Source organism: Mus caroli, chromosome 4, assembly GCF_900094665.2.
Source record: "Mus caroli chromosome 4, CAROLI_EIJ_v1.1, whole genome shotgun sequence".
NCBI lineage: Eukaryota > Metazoa > Chordata > Mammalia > Rodentia > Muridae > Mus > Mus caroli.
This window is the reverse complement of record NC_034573.1, coordinates 101,599,926-101,620,062: the sequence shown is the minus strand read 5'-3', so window position 1 is coordinate 101,620,062 and position 20,137 is coordinate 101,599,926. Positions and strand designations below refer to the sequence as shown.

General features: G+C 40.4%; 1 protein-coding gene across 2 annotated transcripts in view; it reads left to right on the top strand.

The window, feature by feature from the left end:
- The window catches only part of C4H1orf185 (chromosome 4 C1orf185 homolog), a 26,027-nt gene extending 15,360 nt beyond the window's left edge, over positions 1-10,667 (top strand). For both annotated transcript variants that reach the window (XM_021161148.1, XM_021161149.1), the window contains exons 4-5: positions 1,142-1,178; positions 10,174-10,667. In XM_021161148.1, the coding sequence (XP_021016807.1) occupies positions 1,142-1,178; positions 10,174-10,571 (435 nt within the window). In that variant the 3' untranslated portion in view covers positions 10,572-10,667. The remainder of the gene's footprint in view (positions 1-1,141; positions 1,179-10,173) is intronic.
- Positions 10,668-20,137: the final 9,470 nt, after the last annotated feature.

Genomic DNA, 20,137 nt, shown 5'->3' with positions numbered 1-20,137 from the left:
TATTTTTGTTGCTAGAGTTGGAATTCTGTTCATGTGGCTATCTTCTTTGGGTTTTTTGAAAGATTATTTTCTTGCTTTCTTCTCTATCTTAGTTTCCCCCTTTGTGTTGACATTTTCCCTCTATTATCCTTTGAAGGGCTGGATTTGTGGAAAGATATTGTTTAAATTTGGTTTTGTCATGGAATGCCTTAGTTTCTCCATCTATGGTAATTGAGAGTTTTGCTGGGTATAGTAGCCTGGGCTGGCATTTGTGTTTTCTTAGGGTCTGTATGACATCTGCCCAGGGTCTTCTGGCTTACATAGTCTCTGGGGAGAAGTCTGGTGTAATTCTGGTAGGCCTGCCTTTGTATGTTACTTGACCTTTATCCCTTACTGCTTTTAATATTCTTTCTTTGTTTTGTGCATTAGGTGTTTTGATTATTATGTAATGGGAGAAATTTCTTTTCTGGTCCAAACTATTTGTAGTTCTGTAGGCTTTTTGTATGTTTACGGGCATCTCTTTCTTTAGGTTGGGGAAGTTTTCTAAATCATTTTGTTGAAGATATTCACTGGCCCTGTAAGTTGAAAATCTTCCTTCTTGTCTATACCTATTATCCTTAGGTTTGGTCTTCTCATTGTGTCAGAATTTATCCTAACAATAGACTACAAAGAATGTATCTACCTTCTTTTTAAAAGTCTTTCTTTTCAGCACCCTTTTTTTTTTGCACATAATAGCTTAATGGAGATGCAGGCCAGTTGCTGCCAACACTTATGTGTGGCTTGTCTCTAGAAGGCTCATGGGATGGAAGGCTGCCTCTGGGGCAGCACAGACAGGGCAGAAACTTTAGGAGGTAAAGCTCTAAGCAGAGCTTCACCCTCAAGAGTGGACAATGCAGCCTTGCAGAGTGGATCAGGATCATAGGAATGGACAAGGAATAACACACGCATGCTTAGCCACCAGGTCATCTCTAGCCCGCAGATTTTCAAATGATAATTGGTTTTTCAGTTAATATATTTTAGCAAAGCAAAACATCTTGTGGGAAAAAAATTTCTTCAAAAACTTAACATTTCTTACTAAAATATATAGAGAGTAAATGAATTGTAAAGATACACATATACAAATTTCCCTCATTTTAAAAAATGCAAATGATTTTTTATGTAGATGGAGAAAAGAGAAAAGGAAGAAGCAGAAAAAAAAGGTACTTTTTGTTTCCCATAAATTGTTAGAAGTCTTACTGTGTAGCAAATATTATCTTAAATCTTAAAGAATCAACAGGCTATCCTAAATGTTATTTATTTAATGTTCCATGAAAAATCAAAAGAAATTATCAGTGCTCTGTGAATTGGCATATCTTTTTAAAGAAAAAAATTGTAATATCCCATCTTAGAGTGTGAGATTCATTCTTTTTCATATTTGAATTCAAAGGTATATTAATGGTGACCATGTATTAATTAATGCCAAAAGCCTGGACTGAGTCAGGGTATAAGACAAAAATCAAAATTTTATGTTTCCTGTAGCCATTTAACTGTTTATTCCATGTCTCCATATCTCAAATTTTGTCCTACATAATTTAAGAAATGATTATAAAATACATTTTGAACAATTTTGAATTTAACGTATAAAATATAAAAGTTAACATGTAAAGTATTGTAAAACTTATTTTAGGAAATGTGATCTTTTCTAAAACTTAAAGTTTGAGGTTTGGTGGGTTTTACTTGGTTGTTATTTTGCTTTTCATTTTGGGTTTGTTTTGTTTTAAGACAGATTTTCTACTACTTAACTCTAGCTGGGCTGAGCTGGACTGATGGCCTCAAACTCTGTTCTGCCTTGGCCTTCCAAGTATAGAGATTGCAGCATGTACCAACACACTGGCCTAAATAATATGAAAAGCATGAGTCTTCATATGTAGGTTGAAATCAGCCTTGTGTGTCTGATTGATGATGGGTGATGTCTCTGTTTCCATCTGCTCATTTGTAAAGTGGTACCAAGAGTAACTACCCTGAAGAATTTTAGGGATAGCAACTGAGATCTGGAAGCATGATGAAGTGCTCTGTAGGCCCTAGAGGCTCTAGAGAAATGCTTGCTGGTGCTGGAGAGATGGCTTAGCAGTTAAGGGCACTGACTGCTCTTTTTAGAGGACCACGGTTTGATTCTCAGCACCTCTATGGTGGCTCACAACTCTATAACTCCAGCCCCAGGACACCCATCACTTTCTTCCGTCCTCCAAGAACACCAGTCACTCACACACAGAAAAGAAAATAAATCTGTTTTAAAAATTTCAAAGCTAGTTGTGGTGTCACACACCTTTAATCCCAAGGAGGCAGAAGTAAGAGGATCTCTGTCAGTGCAAGGCCATCCTGGTCTATATAGTAAGTCCCAGGACAGCCAGAGTATGTAGAGAGACTCAGTCTCAAAGAACATAAATAATATGTATATATTTATATGTGTATGTTTCTAAATACAGCCTGTTCAGTCCATATGTATATATGTTTACTTGTATGTATGTTTTCAGGGATGACCGTTTAGTACTGGATAACCAATTGGTGTGCCCGTCCCTGGAGACCACTGCTCCTGCTCCCAGATTCCCCCATTTTCTTGTAGTCCTCAGTGTAGGGCTGAGGCCTTGTGCACTTTCCCCTGTGCACTTTGGCATGTGCTTTGGTGCCACCCCTGTTCAGCTTATAGTTGGGCAGTCATGTTGGTGAGATGTTATGGGTGTAGCTTCAGACACAATTTCATGGCAAACTCCCTAATTGTCTAGTCTTTCTCTCTTTTCATCCTCCCTCTCTTCAGCAACGTTCCCTGAGCCTTAGGTACTGGAGTGTTTTGTAGATGGGCCTATTGGGAGTGGCTCCACGACTCTGTGTTTTGATTGGTTGTGGTTTTTCTATAGTAGTCCATGAACTTTATTTATTTATTTATTTATTTATTTATTTATTTATTTATTTGGTTTTTGTTTTTTCGAGACATGGTTTCTCTGTGTAGCCCTTGCTGTCCTGGAACTCACTCTGTAGACCAGGCTGACCTTGAACTCAGAGATCCACCTGCTTCTGTTTCCCTATTGCTGGGATTAAAAGTATGTGCCAATACTATCTAGCAGTAAATGTGAAATGTTGTATGTCTTTGTATATATCTTAAACATTTGTTATAAAAATATCAAAATAACTTTAAGAGGACAAAATATGTCATGCAGTAATGGCTCATGTCTTTAATCTTAGCACTTGGGAGCAAAGGCAAGAGGATCTTTATCAGTTCAAGGCCAACCTAGTCTACATAGTGAGTTCCAGGACAGCCATAGCTATGTAGAGAGACTCTGTCTCAAAATAAATAAATAGATAAATAGAGTTTCAAAGAAAAAACTGCCTCCTATTGTTATTGGCAGAAGGCTACCCCATACATGGGATCTTACCACTCACTTTGGGCAAAATGATTTTTATGATCTTGCTCATTATTTTTTCTCAAAAATAATATAATATTAAACTATAAATCATTAAGAAAATTTTTAGCTTTAAAAAAATTTTAAGTCAGACATGGTGGAGTATGCCTTCAGTCTGAGCACTTGGAAGAAAAAAAAATCGTTTTGCATTATAGGCCAGCCTGGTCTACATAGTACAGGCCAGTCAGGGTCACCCAAAATTACATAGAGAGATGCTGTCTCAAAACAACAATAACCACGTTTTTAATTTGGGGGGGGGTATGAAAGTGAGTCCAGTTGTCCAAGTTATCCAGAAGAGGGTGTTAGATCCCCTGGAGTCTGAGGTACAAGCGAATGTAAGTCCTGTGACATGAATGCATGGAAACAATGAAAGCTCTTCACAAGAGTAATGTGTGCTCTTAACTGCTGAGCCTTCTCTCTAGCCCCAAGGCAACTTTTAAAATTATAATTACATTTCTCCATTCCCTTTCCTACCCCAGTTCTCTCATTTACCCTTCTCCAATTCCCTTCAAATCTAAGACTTCTTTTTTTCATGAAATGTTACTGCATACATATACTTAATATGTATATGCATGTACATTGCTAAGTACAACCTGTTCTGTCTATACTGATTGTATGTTTTCAGAGCTAACCATTTGGCACTGGACAACCAGCTGGTGAGCTCTTTCCTGGGAAAGACCTCCCCTCCCACCCCCAGCTCTCCTATTTTCTATTGTTCTCAGTGTAGGGTTGAGGCCTTGTGGACTTGTCCCTGTCCACCTTGGCATCTACATTGGATTCATCCTTGTTCCGCTCACAATTGGGCAGTCACATGGGTGAGTCTTTATGGGTGTAGCTTCAGACATCCCAGGAGACACAAACTCATAGCAAACCCCCTGATCCTCTGGCTCTTATGATTTCTGCCCTCTCTTCCCTGAGCCTTAGGTGTGGGAATGTTTTGTAGATGTATCCACTGGGACTGAACTCCACAACTGTGTTTTGATTGGTTGTAGTTTCCTATAGTTTCTTTCTTATCTTTTCTTTTTTAAATTTTTTATTAGATATTTTCTTTATTTACATTTCAAATGTTATCTCCTTTCCTAGTTTCCCCTCTGAAAATCCACTATAGCCCGCCTCACCCTGCTCCCCAACCCACCAACTCCCATTCATGGTCCTGGCATTCCCGTATACTGGGGCATAGAGCCTTCATAGGACCAATGGCCTCTCCTCCCATTGAACTACTACATCCTCTGCTACACATACATACAGCTAGAGTCACCAGTCACCAGTTCTTTGATTAGTGGTATAGTTCCAAGGAGCTCTGGGGGTACTGGTTAGTTCACATTGATGTTCCTCCTATGGAGCTTCAGACCCCTTCAACTCCCTGAGTACTTTCTCCAGCTCCTTCATTGGGGACCTTGTGCTCCAGCCAATGGATGATTGTGAGCATCCACCTCTGTATTTGCCAGGCACTGGCAGAGCCTCTCAGGAGGCAGCTATATCAGGCCCCTGTAGGCAGGCTCCTGATGGCATCTGCCTAGTGTCTCGGTTTGGTGGTTGTTTATGGGATGGATCCCCAGGTGCAACAGTCTCTGGATGGTTGTTCCTTCCGGCTCTGCTCTGAGCTTTGTCTCTGTAACTCCTTCCATGGGTATTTTGTTCCCCCTCCTAAAGAGGATTCTGAGCTTCTGGACTAATACCCACTTATCAGTGAGTGCATATCATGTATGTTCTTTTGTGATTGGGTTACCTCACTCAAGATGATATCCTACAGATCCATCCATTTGTCTAAGAATTTCATAAATTCACTGTTTTTAATAGCTGTGTAGTACTCCACTGTGTAAATGTACTACATTTTCTGTATCCATTCCTCTGTTGAGAGACATCTGGGTTCTTTCCAGCTTCTGGCAATTATAAATAAGGCTGCTATGAACATAGTAAAACATGTGTCCTTATTACATGTTGGAGCATCTTCTGTATATATGCTCAGGAGTGGTATTGTTGGATCTTCTGGTGGAACTATGTCCAATTTTCTGAGGAACTGCCAAACTGATTTCCAGAGTAGTTGTAGCAGCTTGCAATCCCACCAACAATGGAGGAGTGTTCCTCTTTCTCCACATCCTCACAAGCATCTGCTGTCACCTGAGTTTTTTAACTTAGCCATTCTTACTGGTGTGAGGTGGAATCTCAGGGTTGTTTTGATTTGAGTTTCCCTGAAGTTGGACATTTTTTAGGTGCTTCTCAGCCATTTGGTATTCATCAGTTGAGAATTCTTTGTTTAGCTCTGCACCCCATTTTTAATAGGGTTATTTGGTTCTCTAGAGTCCAACTTCTTGAGTTTTTATATATATTGGATATTAGCCCCCTATCAGGTTTAGGATTGGTAAAGATCTTTTCCCAATCTGTTGGTTGCCTTTTGAGCTTATTGACAGTGTCCTTTGCCTTACAGAAGCTTTGCAATTTTATGAGGTCCCATTTATCAATTCTTGATCTTACAGCACAAGTCATTGCTGTTCTGTTCAGGAATCTTTCCCCTGTGTCCATACCTTCGAGGCTTTTGCCTACTTTCTCCTCTATAAAGTTAAGTGTCTCTGGTTTTATGTGAAGTTCTTTGATCCACTTAGACTTGAGCTTTGTGCAAAGAGATAAGAATAGATCAATTCACATTCTTCTACATGCTAACTGCCAGTTGACCCAGCACCATTTGTTGTAAATGCTGTCTCTTTTCCACTGGATGGTTTTAGTTCCTTTGTCAAAGATCAAGTGACCATAGGTTTGTGGGTTCATTTCTGGGTCTTCAATTCTATTCCATTGATCTACCTGTCTATCACTGTAGGAGTACCATGCAGTTTTATCACAATTGCTCTGTACTACAGCTTCAGGTCGGGGATTGTGAGTCCACCAGAGATTCTTTTATTGTTGAGAATAGTTTTTGCTATCCTAGGATTTTTGTTATTCCAGATGATTTGCAAATTGCCCTTTCTAACTCTGTGAGGAATTTAGTTGGAATTTTGATGGGGATTGNATTGAATCCATAGATTGCTTTAGGCAAGATAGCCATTTTGACTATATTAATCCTGCCAATCCATGAGCATGGGAGATCTTTCCATCTTCTGAGATCTTTGATTTCTTTCTTTAGAGACTTGAAATTCTTGTCATACAGATCTTTCACTTCCTTAGTTAGAATCACACCAAGGTGTTTTACATTATTTGTGACTATTTTGAAGGGTGTTTTTTCCCCTAATTTCTTTCTCAGCCTGTTTATCTTTTGTGTAGAAAAAGGGCACTGATTTGAGTTAATTTTATATCCAGCTACTTCACTGACGTTTTTTATCTGGTTTAGGAGTTCTCTGGTGGAATTTTTAGGGTCACTTATGTATACTATCATATCATCTGCAAATAGTGATATTTTTGACTTCTTCCTTTCCAATTTGTATTCCATTGATCTCCTTTTGTTGTCGAACTTCTCTGGCTAGGACTTCAAGTACTATATTGAATAGGTGGGGAGAGAGTGGGTAGCCTTGTCTAATCCCTGATTTTAGTGAGATTGCTTCCACTTTCTCACCATGTATTTGATGTTGGCTACTGGTTTGCTGCATATTGCTTTTATTATGTTTAGGTATGGGCCTTGAATTCCTGATCTTTCCAAGACTTTTATCATGAATGGGTGTTAGATTTTGTCAAATGCTTTCTCAGCATCTAACAAGATGATCACGTGGCTTTTGACACACACACACACACATATATATGTATATATATATATATATATATATATATATATATATATATATGCATGAGTTATGAGCTAAGCATTTTCCTCTTAGGACTGCTTTCTTTGTGTCCCATAAGTTTGGGTATGTTGTGGCTTCATTTTCATTAAACTCTAAAAAATCTTTAATTTCTTTCATCATTTCTTCCTTGACGAAATTATCATTGAGTAGAGTGTTGTTCACGTGTATGTGGGTATTCTATTATTTATGTTGTTATTAAAGATCAGCCTTAGTCCATGTGATCTGATAAGGTGCATGGGATTATTTCAATATTTTTGTATTTGCTGAGTCCTGTTTGGTGACCAATTATATGGTCAGTTTTGGAGGAGGTACCATGAGGTGCTGAGAAGAAGGTATATATCCTTTTGTTTTAGGATGAAATGTTCTATAGATATCTGTTAAACCCATTTAATAACTTCTGTTAGTTTCACTGTGTCTCTGTTTAGTTTGTTTTTCCAGGATCTGTCCATTGATGAGAGTGGGGTGTTGAAGTCTCCCACTATTATTGTGTGAGGTGTAATGTGTGCTTTGAGTTTTAGCAAAGTTTCTTTAATGAAGTGGATGCCCTTGCATTTGGAGCATAGATATTCAGAATTGAGAGTTCATTTTGGTAAATTTTACCTCTGATGAGTAAGAAGTATCCCTCCTTGTCTTTTTTGGGAACTTTAGGTTGAAAGTCGATTTTATTTGATATTAGAATGTCTACTTCAGCTTGTTTCTTGGGACCATTTGCTTGGAAGATTGTTTTCCAGCCTTTTACTCTAAGGTAGTGTCTGTCTTTTTCCCTGAGGTGGGCATCCTATATGCAGGGAAATGTTGGGTCCTGTTTATGTAGCCAGTCTGTTAGTCTATGTCTTTTATTGGGGAATTGAGTCCATTGATTTTAAGAGATATTAAGGAAAAGTCATTGTTGCTTCCTGTTATTTTTGTTGCTAGAGTTGGAATTCTGTTCATGTGGCTATCTTCTTTAGGTTTTTTTGAAAGATTTTCTTGCTTTCTTCTCTATCTTAGTTTCCCCCTTTGTGTTGACATTTTCCCTCTATTATCCTTTGAAGGGCTGGATTTGTGGAAAGATATTGTTTAAATTTGGTTTTGTCATGGAATACCTTAGTTTCTCAATCTATAGTAATTGAGAGTTTTGCTGGGTATAGTAGCCTGGGCTGGCATTTGTGTTTTCTTAAGGTCTGTATGGCATCTGCCCAGGGTCTTCTGGGTTTCATAGTCTCTGGGGAGAAGTCTGGTGTAATTCTGATAGGTCTGCCTTTATGTGTTACTTGACCTTTTTTCTCTTATAGCTTTTAATATTCTTTCTTTGTTTTGTGCATTAGGTGTTTTGATTATTATGTGATGGGAGAAATTTCTTTTCTGGTCCAAACTATTTGTAGTTCTGTAGCCTTCTTGTATGTTCACGGGCATCTCTTTCTTAAGTTGTGGAAGTTTTCTTCTATAATTTTGTTGAAGATATTCACTGGCTCTTTAAGTTGAAAATCTTCCTTCTTGTCTATACCTATTATCCTTAGGTTTGGTCTTCTCATTGTGTCCTAGATTTTCTGGATGTTTTGGGTTAGGATTTTTTTGCATTTTGCATTTTCTTTGATTGTTATGTGAATGTTTTCTATGGTATCTTCTCTACCTGTGATTCTCTCTTTTATCTCTTGTATTCTGTTGGTTATGCTTGCATCATTGGCTCCTGACTTCTTTTGTAGGTTTTCTATTTTCAGAGTGGTCTCCCTTTGTGATTTCTTTACTGTTTCTACTTCCATTTTCAGATCCTGGATGGATTTGTTCAATTCTTTCACCTGATTGGATGTGTTCTCCTGTATTTCTTTAAAGGAGTTATTTATTTCCTTCTTAATATCCTTGATCATCATCATGAGAAGTGACTTGCTTTTCTGGTGACTTTTGTATCCAGGACTTGCTATGGTGGGACAGTTTGGTTCTGATGATGCCAAGTAACCTTGGTTTCTGTTGCTTCTGTTCTTACACTTTCCTCCTGCCATCTGATTATTTCAAGTGCTTGTTGCCCTCAATATATCTGATTGGAGCCTGTCCTTCCTGTAATCTTGGTTGATTCAGGACTCTTCAGAGTCCAGCTTTCTCTGTGATCCTGTGATTCCAAGATCCTGTGAACCTGAGATTCTGGGTGTGTCAGAGTTCTTGGCAGTCAAGCTTCCTCTGAGACCCTGAGATCCTCGTGTGACCAAGTTCCTGGTATCCTGATATCCTGGAATCCTAAAATCCTGGGCCTGTTACAGCGCCTGCAAGTGGTGTCTCCTCTGGAGACCTTGGGGCTGTCTGCTGTATTTGAAACCAAAGCATACCAGCACCAACCAGGAGGGAACACAAGCCGCTGGTCAGGCAGGCAGGCCTCCTGTGTCCTTGCTTCTGCTGTCACAGGCCCCTCAGGATTGTTTTGGAACAGTTGTTGCGTTCCACTCACCAGCGATCCTAAGATCCTGGGCATGCTAAGGCGTCTGAGGGGTGCAGAGTCCTCTGGGGTAGGGGTGGGACTGTCTGCTGAGTTTACGCCCAAGGTGGCCCTATAGTTTCTAATGTTTCTAAGAAACATTTTAGGCACATTGTAGAACTGAGATTTCCAACCTAATTAGAATATATTCCTGGATTAGAATATTTAAATATCAAGTATTTAATAGTCTACAGATGATAGTGACTTTATATTTTCCCTTCTAGCATTTTCTTAGCAATGATACCCCTAAAAAGAGCCTTAAGATTTAACTTGTCAGCTAAGCATAGTGGCACATACTATAATCCCAGGACTCCAAGAGAGAGGCTGGTGGATCTCTGAGTTCAAGACCAACCTAGTCTACAGAGCAAATTCTGGGACAGTGTGAGCTATACAGAAAAGCACTCAGAAAAAAAAAAAAAAGTCGGGCAGTGGTGGTGCACACATTTAATCCCAGCACACCAACAGGCATACATGAGAAATCCTGCCTTGAACCTCGAGATCCAAAGACTTGACTTGCCTTTTTTTTCCCCCTTTTAAACAGCTGTCAGAAGTCACTCTAAAGTTGAATTCTGCCTCCAGGATCCCATCAGCTGTGAGTCCCCTGAGGTGACCTCAGTAGCAAATGGCAGCAGTGTGTCGACACTGAGCTTATCAACATCAATCTCTAGTTCTTACTGCTGCCAGACCGTAGAAGAAGCCGAAGACTGGCTTACTGATGACTGTCTAGAAACCAGGATTCCCTTAAAGAATCCTTTACTCGGGGAGCCTCTAAAAAAGAAGGTGCTTGCCTACCTGTCATCCATTTCATTAGAAGAGTGGCCTGGGAACACAGTGAGCACCACATTTTGTAGCGGGCAAAAAGCTGACAGCCTTAAAGAACTGTTGGTACTGAAAGACACAGAGGTCGGCAAACACAACCTTCAATTTGATATTGAGTGACTTTTTTTTCTTTTGAAACCTGGTATAGAGTGAAATCATGTAAAGTTAAAACTGAATTATGAACTTCTGAGTCTCTTATCATGTCCGTACTAATAATATTGCTTTTCTTGTTCTTTATTATAAAGTAGCTCTAGCCCTTACTGGGCTTTATATATTTATTTTAACTTATTTATTCTCATTTTATGAGAATTGGTGTCTTGCCTCCATGTATGTCTGTGTGATTCCCAACACAATGTAAAACCAACTCACCTAACACTTAAGCCTTTCTGTTCTGTTTCTTGGCTCCTCCTATTGGCGGGCTCAATGTTCAAGTCTGTAGGGACAATTTTAGGTTTGTAGCAAGGGCTCCCTCTGTAGGTGACACAGCAGATAAACAGCAGTCTTTTGACAACTCACAGAAGCATTTCTTTGGATCTTTACAATCATACTTTTTTGTTTAAAAAGAAAACATAGCTAGGTGTGCAGCAGATACACATCTGTAATTCAGAAGCTGAGGCAGGAGCATCACCATGAGTCTGAGGCCAGCCTGGGCTACATGATGAGTTCCAAGTCAGCCTAGACTACAAAGTATGAATTTCTCTATTAAAAGTAAATAAATATGAATTTTTGGTTTGCTTTTGTTTTGAGATAGATCTTACTGTGTTGCCCTGGCTGGACTGAAACTTGCTATATAGATCAGGCTGTCCTTAAACTCACAGAGCTCTGCCTCTGTCTCTGTCTCTGTCTCTGAGCACTACTCCCAGCTCAAAAAAAAAAAAAAAATTTTTTTTAAAGAGAAAAATCAGAGCTATTGCCTTTAAATTACAATAACTTTAAAATATTTGAATGAATAATTTTAATTTTGAGTTGAAACTAAAGAAATTTTTAATAATTTCAGCCACTGCACTCAATGTCATTATTTCCATCTTTTCACCAAAACAGACATTTTAGAACCGGGTTTGGTGACATAAACCTGTAACCCCAGCATCTTGGGGAGATTGAGAGGCAGGAGGATTCCAAGTTCAAGCCTTGTCTGAACGTCAAAGAGCATCCAAGAGGTAGTCTGGGTAACAAAACAAGAGTTGAGTCTATAGCCCAGTGGTGGGATGTTTGTCTAGCCTGTGTGAAGCCCTAGGTTCAAGTGATCCTTGGCACTTAAGACATTTTTCAGGAAAAAAAAAACCTGAACAACTATATACTTATAACTTTATAATAGAATTATTCGGATCTCCATTTTCCATTGTGTTTACAGCCAGATAAATAAACTTTGTTGTCGTTTGCTGTTCATAATTATTCATTAAGAATGTAATTTTGTTATTAATGTGTTGTGTTATGTACATGTGGTGTGTGTGCATGTGTGTGCAGCTGCACACTCTCACAGTGTCTGTGTGGAGTCAGAGAACACCCTCAGTGATGGTCGTCACCCTTTACTTTGATTGTCCCCTCTCGTTTGTCCCTACACTGTGTACTACAGGATAGCTGGCCCACAAGTTTCTAGGGGTTTCTCCAGTCTCAGCCTCTTATCTTGCTATAGTAGTTCTATGATAATAGTCAGGGCCCACCATGTCAGGCTTTTAGGACACTGGGCTTGAATAGCAAAGTACACTTACCCAATTAGCCATTTCCTTAGCCCAAGATTTTAATTACTATAAAGTTCCAAGTCTCCTAGCCTGTGAGAATTTAGTGCTGAAAAACAAACAAACAAAAAAACCCAGAGACTTCCAGGGAAGCTCTGCCCATGGGCTGTCAGCTGTCATTCAACAAAGACCCCCTGCACTTCTCTAACCAGCTCTGCCTGGAGGAAGATGAATAACACAGATCCTAAGCCCACGAGCCCCTCGGTTTAGCAAAGGAGATATTGAGCTCTGAGATGTCTAAGTTGCTGAAAGATAAAAATAGATATAATTACAGTGTTACAACATGCCATAACAATAAAACAAAAATTTAAATGTGATTGAGACATTTCAGGCAGACATTGTGGGTAAAGTACTATTTGCCTCTAGTTAGTAAACTGTCAGAGCACAGTCCAAGAATGAAATCATGTGAGAATTAAGAATGCTTGTGAGAAAACTGCAAGAAAACAAGACAACAGTCCTGTGGCCTCAGTTTCTTCAAAAATACAGAATTGTTCTTGGAATGGGTTTTCATGCCTCTCCCTGGTGTATCGGACAGGAGTATGTTTACTTCAGCTGTTATTCATAAGCCTCCTTGGAAAAACATGTTTTTGCCCCAAGGGTCTTGTTCTTGTAATTGACACTTTTCTCAGGTGACACTCCTTAACCCTCAGAGTATAAAATTGTCTGATGCTCTAAATAAAGTTGCTTATTGTGTGAGACTTCAGTCTGCCTCAGTTCTAGGCCTGCTCTCCCAGGTTCATGCTGTCAACTAGAGCGGTGAGCAGTAAATGAATTAAATTTTTTTCAAAGCAATACAGTTTTTTATTGATGAAGACTCAAGTTACGGCTCCTAGGGACTGGGAATGGATCGGAAGAGGATGTACCTATTAGCACACAGGAAGCCATGAGCCCTGTTCCCAGCACGGCAAATAAAGGATACTTGTTCTCCAAGCCGAAGCAAGTCCTTTGTTTGCTCAACCTCCTTACATTCTCCCCTGAGCTATGAAATATTTTAGGATCAAGCACTGTCCCCCTTTACTGCTCTAGACTCCAGGCATGTGTCCCCCACATAGCCACAGGAGCTGACAGACGTCTGCTGTGAAACGGGCCATGCTGTACTCTTAACTGCCTCCAAAATAAATACAAGATACATACGACAAGGCTAGCAAGAAGTCTCAGTGGGCAAAGCAGCTCAGACTGATGATCCGAGGTCAATCATGGGCCCACACAGTAGAAAGAGAGGTGATTCCTGTAGAACTTGTGCTCTGAACACCAAACACACCCTGTGGCATACACTCACTCACTCACACACACACACACAAATAAGTAAATGCAACAAAGTCTCTTAAAATATAATAGAGTTTAAGTTGCTCCCATGTTACCTAATCAGAAACAGAAGTTTAAAAATGAACCTGGTGTCTGGGCATGTGGACACACGCTTTTAATCTCAGCCCTTTGGAAACAGAGGCACATGAATCTCTGTGAGTTCAAGGATAACCTGGTCTACATAGTGAGTTCCAAGCCAACCAGGACTACACAGTGAGAGACAGTCTCAAAAACCAAAAGATAAAAATGGGAGTCTGGTGGGACTGGAAAGATTCTCAGTGGTTAGAAACACTTACTGATCCTCCATGGTCCCAAGTTCAGTTCCCAACACCATGTCAGAGGGCTCGTAAGCACCTGTCATTCCAACTCCAGGGGACTCTGATGCCTCTGACCACTGAAGGCACCTGCACACATGCACACCCACACACACCAAAGAAACCAGGCATAGTGGTACTTGCTTGCAACCCCAGCAATCAGGAAGCTAAGGAGGCAAGGGATTCCACAAGTTTGAGGCCAGCCTGGGCTACAGAGAAATCCGAAAAACACAAAACACAACAAATTAATTACTTTAAAAAGCTTAAAAAGGGTGGCCCAGATGGCTCAATAGGAAAAGTCACTTGCCACCAATCTGGTGATCCAAATCAAAACCCAAAATTCATGGTGAAAGGAGAGAATCAACTCCCACAACTTGTCCTATGACCTACGCATGTGCACTGCAGCATATCCATCTCCTGGTTGCACACTAATAAATGCAATTTTAATTTTTTTTTAACAGTTGAGGATAAAGCCCAATGGTAGAATGCTTGGCTAGCATGCTCAAAAAGCCCTTGGTATAAATAAACACTATAGAAAGGAAGGAAATAAAGAAGAGAAGGGAGGGAGGGAGGGAGGGAGGGAGGGAGGGGGGAAGGAAGGAAGGAAGGAAGAAGAAAGAGTGGAGTGAGGGAAAGTGAAAGCCTTTTCATTGAGTACATCTGCCTTTCAGATCAGGATTCATTCTGTTGAAGTTGTAGACAATGAATTCAGATTGGGTTAATCAATGAGAGAACCTTTTGGCAAATGTAACTGAAAGTCACACAGTGATGTGAACCCCAGGGCTGTTCAGCCAGGCTCCTCTAATGCTCATCAGCTGTGCATCTCTGATCTGCTATATAAATAGTGACTATGTTCTTGGACAGCCTTTCCAGTGGACATACTAGCTGCTAGTAGAAAAGAGATCCACATAATGTCTTGTTTGCAGGCCAAGGGATAAAGCAGTTTATTTCTCAAAACCAGTCTTAGGGCTAGAGAAATGACTCAGCAGTTAAGAGTGAAGACTGGCAGCCGGGCGTGGTGGCGCACGCCTTTAATCCCAGCACTCAGGAGGCAGAGGCAGGCAGATCTCTGAGTTCAAGGCCAGCCTGGTCTACAGAGTGAGTTCCAGGACAGCCAGGGCTACACAGAGAAACCTTGTCTCGAAAAAACAAAACAAAACAAAAGAGTGAAGACTGTTCCTGCAGAGAACTGGATTCAGTCCCTAACATCCATGTCAAGTGGCTCACAACCACCTGCAAGTCCAGTTCCAGGGAACCCTCTTTTGGCCTTCAGGAACCCACAACCACATGCAAACACACACACACACACGCACGCACGCACGCACGCACGCACACCACCAACAACAACAACATTTTTTTTTAACCCACAAACATCAGAGCCAGGTATGGTGGGGTGTGCCTTTAATTCCAGTATTTGGGAAACAGAGGCAAGATGATCTCTGTGAGTTTGAGGCCAGCCTGGCCAACAAAGCAAGTTCTCAGACAAACTACATAGAGAAACACTGTCTTAAAAAAGCAAAACACCAGGCTAGAGAGATGGTTCAGTGGGTAAGAGCACCCGACTGCTCTTCNGAAGGTCTGGAGTTTAAATCCCAGCAACCACATGGTGGCTCACAACCATCTGTAACGAGATCTGACTCTTTCTTCTGGAGTGTCTGAAGACAGCTACAGTGTACTTACATATAATAAATAAATCTTTAAAAAAAATAAAAAAAAATTTAAAAAAAGCAAAAAACCAAAAATAGTTCCAAACCTTATCACATTAATCCTGAAACTAGTTTGTCGTTATGTTTTGTTCTGCTATGCTTTGCTTTGAGGCAAGGTATCATAGAACTGAGTGACCGGCCGGGCGTGGTGGGGCACGCCTTTAATCCCAGCACTCGGGAGGCAGAGGCAGGCAGATTTCTGAGTTCCAGGCCAGCCTGGTCTACAAAGTGAGTTCCAGGACAGCCAGAGCCACACAGAGAAACCCTGTCTCGAAAAACAAAACAAAACAAAAAACAAAACAAAACAAAAAAGAACTGAGTGACCTAGAACTTTCTATATAACTAAAGATGGCCTTGAACTCCTGACCATCCTGCTTCCACCTCCCAGCTTCGGATCATCACCATGCCCAGCTGGATAATTTTTCTCCCAGTTAAAGTAAACAAATCTTTATTTAAAGTAACTTTTAATATCAGAAAAACAAGCTGGAATATAACTCAGTGGAAGAGTGTTTGCCTAGCACATACAAGTCCCTGGGTGTAGTGTAGTGGTTCACACTTGTAGTCCCTGCCCTAGAGAGGAAGAGGCAGGACTGAAATTCAAAGATATCTTCAGCTACGCAGTAACTTCAAGGCCTGTAGAGAGAATCTCTTATACACGTCACCTGTCAATAAAAAAGCTGAAGGCCAATAATAAGTTAAGGCAGGAAGCAAAGGTGGGACACTGGCAGAAGGAGAGATGATTCTGGAAATAGCAAGAGCCTAAAAAGAGACACAGGGAGAGAAGAGGAGAGAGATTCAAGCGAGACACAGAGAAAGACATAAGGAGAGGTAACTAACCATGTGGAAGACATAGAATAGTTTGAATGGGTTAAATAAGTAGTGAGCTAGTTGGGAAATGAGCCCAAGTTTATGGCCTAGGTATTTAATAATAAACAGTCTCAGAGTTGTCATTCTGGGAACAGGGGCCAAGCAAGAGAGAAAAACCCAGCAGAGATTATACTATATTGATGATATACCATACTTAGTTTGTGGTAGTTTTTTGTAACATTTTTATTTTATATATGCGGGTGTTTTGCCTGCATGTATGTATGTGCACCATGAGGGTATCTGGTACCCAAGAAGTCCAGAAGAGAGTGTTGGATCTTCCTGAAGCTGAAGTTACAGACAGTTGCGAGCCACCATGTGGGTCCTAAGAATTGAACTTTGATCCTCAGAAAGAGCATCCAGTGCTCTTAACCACTGAGCCATCGCTCCCATAACCAGTTTGTATGTTTTTAAGTTGACTATTTTTAGTAGCACACACATGGTCAGAAACAATGTGTGATGAGTCTGTCTTCTCCTTCCCCAATGTGGGTCCCAGGATCAAACTCAGGCTGTCAGGTTCCAAGGTGGGTGCCCTTGCTTGCTATATGACCCACCCTTTAGCTTGTGTATTTTAGAACTACTATACAAAACTCACGTATGTTGATTCCTTGGTTTTTACATGCAATGCATGACGCAACAAAATACAAGATACTGGTTAAGTGCACATTAGTTCATATCTGTAAGACAGCAACTAGAGGTTAAGTTTCAATACTGACTATCCTCTGAGTAATTAGTATTACTTCTCGTTTATATATAGAGAGTTCCAAGATGTAGCCCTGACCATCCTGAAACTCACTCTGTATGCTAGCTCGTTTCAAACTCAGAGATCTGCCTGCTCCTTCATTTGAGTGCTGGGATTAAAGGTGGACCCAAAAGTCTCCCAGCTTTATATCTTGTTGTTTAAGTCAGGGTTTCTCTGTGTAACCCCAGCTGTCTTGCAACTCACTTTGTAGACTTGACTGTCCTGGAACTCAATAAATGTTGAGAGGGCTATCCTCTAGAGAACAGAAGCAGAGATAATACTGATTGGAACCATGGTATCTTACAGTAAGGGAATACATCTCTAGCATCTACAGGACAAAAACTTTGTGAGAGAGGAAGACAATGAGAAGCAGTAGGAGCCACAGTATAAAGGATTAAGTTTAATCTCTATACACTAAATAAGTGGTTCTCAACCTGTGGGTCTTGACTTCTTTGGGGGTTTGAATGACAAGGCTCACCTAAAACCATAGGAAAACAGGTATTTACATTATGATTCATAACTAGCAAAATTATAGTTATGAAGTAGTAACGAAAATAATTTTGTGGTTGGGGGGGTCACCACGGTATGAGGAGCTGTATTAAAGAACTGCAACACATGGAAGGTTGAGAGCCACTGGTCTAGATCATGAAGAACAAAATCAAAGAGTTAGGTACACTCAAGGTTAAGTTAAAGATGGCCGTTGTGAGCACCATGTGCAGAGCCAGGCTAGCAGCTCATCGAACCTTATGGAAATTGACATGGGTCACACACTCGGGCCACAGCTACATACTGTCGGCCTCTCAGATGGAAATGGAAAACTTCAGTGGGACATCTGGTTGTTTAGTCTACCCGACATCAAAGCCAGCTGTTCCACGGCTTTCAGATGTTTGGCCCAACCGTTTAGTTCTAGTCTTCAGCTGAGGGGTCTGGGAGACACGACCACTATGATTTTTGTCAGATTTAAGCTTGAGGGGTCTTTTTTTTTCTCTTTCTCTTTAATTATAAAAACATTTCTTGTGACAACATAAAAGAATTTTTTTTTAAAGAGAAACAAAAACCACTTTAACTTTATCTCTCTGACACGACTGGTTTTCCTTTTACGTTTATGTTTCCTTTATTCACAAGCAAATAAAGCTAACATTGCTAACCCGCGGGGAGCATGCGTTAGTGTGCTAGTCTCCTTTCCATGGCACTAATTGTTATATTTTAATTTCAAAGCAATGCACATTCTAAAATAATTAGTGTACAATAGCATCAACTGGATGTGCTAGAGTCTAAGTTTAACATTCTGGAATGGCTGGAAGGTTTTGTATCTATTTTGTTTTCAGTAAAATGAATAATGGGGTTTATTGATATTTTCTTCTAAATAATTTCTTTGAACAGCCATTTAAGAATGGAAGCATCTTTATGACTCAATAAAGATTTCTACATTCCGAAGGGATTATACTAGTGTCTATTGATATCAACAATGTATGACTTCCCACAAAAGATTTTACTACCACCTTTATTTTTCTCAGTACTGGAGACTGAACTGAGGGTCTGCCATGCTCAGCAAGCTCCCTACCAGTGAGCTACACCAGCCCTTTTTTGCATTTGTTTGTCATTTGTTTGTTTAGATAAGATAGTATTCTGCAGCCCAGACTGTTCTAGTCAAAGCTGGTCTTAGACTCAGTGTATTCCTGCCTCAGCCAAAGTATTAGGATGACAGTTCCTCGTGTTTTATATCTCACTGAAACAGTGCTGTGCTAGACTGGCTCGTCTGAAGCTCATCTTCTAGTCCAGGTAAGCCTTGAACTTTTGAAACTCTTGTCACAACAACAAAATAACGGGGCAGTGTGTGTGTGTGTGTGTGTGTGTGATATTCCTCTAATCCCAGCACTTGATAGGCAGAGGCTAGCATGTGAACTCGAGGCTAGCATGGTCTACAGACCAAGTTCTAGGACAGCTAGGGGTACACAGAGAAACCCTGTTTCAAACAAACAAAATTTTTTAAAGAGAGAGAGAGGAAAGAAAGAGGACCTGCCTCAGTATCCTGAAAGCTGAGATTACAGTCATCAGAGCAAGCTACTACAACCTTATCAGCATAAATTCCATTTTTGTTTGTGAGTGCAGGTTGTCTGTGTAGGTGTACACACATGAACTCAGTGCCTTGCGGAAGTCAGAAGACATTGAACCCCCCTGGAACTGGAAGCTACAGGCTGTTGGTAACCACCAGACATGAGTAGTCGAAACTCCAGTCCTCTTCAAGAATGTTATAAGCTCTTAACTGCTGAGCCATCTCTTCAGCCCCAGGCACCAGGTTTTATCTTAAGTATTATTATATATGAAAATGTGACTGTTTTAGTTAGGGTTTCTATTGCTGAGATGGAACACTATGACCAAAAAGCAAGTTGGGGAGGAAAGGGTTTTCTTTGGCTTACACTTCCACATGGTTGTTCATCACCAAAGAAAGTCAAGGAAAGGAACTCAAACAAGGCAGGAACCTGGAGGCAGGAGCTGATACGGAGGCCATGGAGGGTGCTGCCTACTGGCTTGCTTTCCCTGACTTGCTCAGTTTGCTCTCTTATAGAACCCAGGTACCCAGGCATGGCACCACCCACAATAGTCTGGGCCTTCCCCATAAATCATTAATTAGGAAAATGCCCTATAGCCAGATCTTATAGAGACATTGTCTCAGTTGAGTTCCCTCCTTTCCAAAAACTCTAGTTTGTGTGTCAGATTGACATAAGACAAGCCAGCAGAGTTACTTTGATATTTAGAAATTTTTTTTAATTCATTTGCTTTATGTGTATGAATGTTTTGTCTGTGTGTATGTCTGTGCACTACATGTATTCATTGTGCCAGCAGAAGCCAGGAAATGGCATCAGATCCCTTGGCACTGGAATTACAGATGTTTGTTTGTTTTTTTTAATATTTTTTATTACATCTTTTCCTCAATTACATTTCCAATGCTATCCCAAAAGTCCCCCATACCCTCCCCCCCACTTCCCTACCCACCCATTCCCAGTTTTTTTTTTTT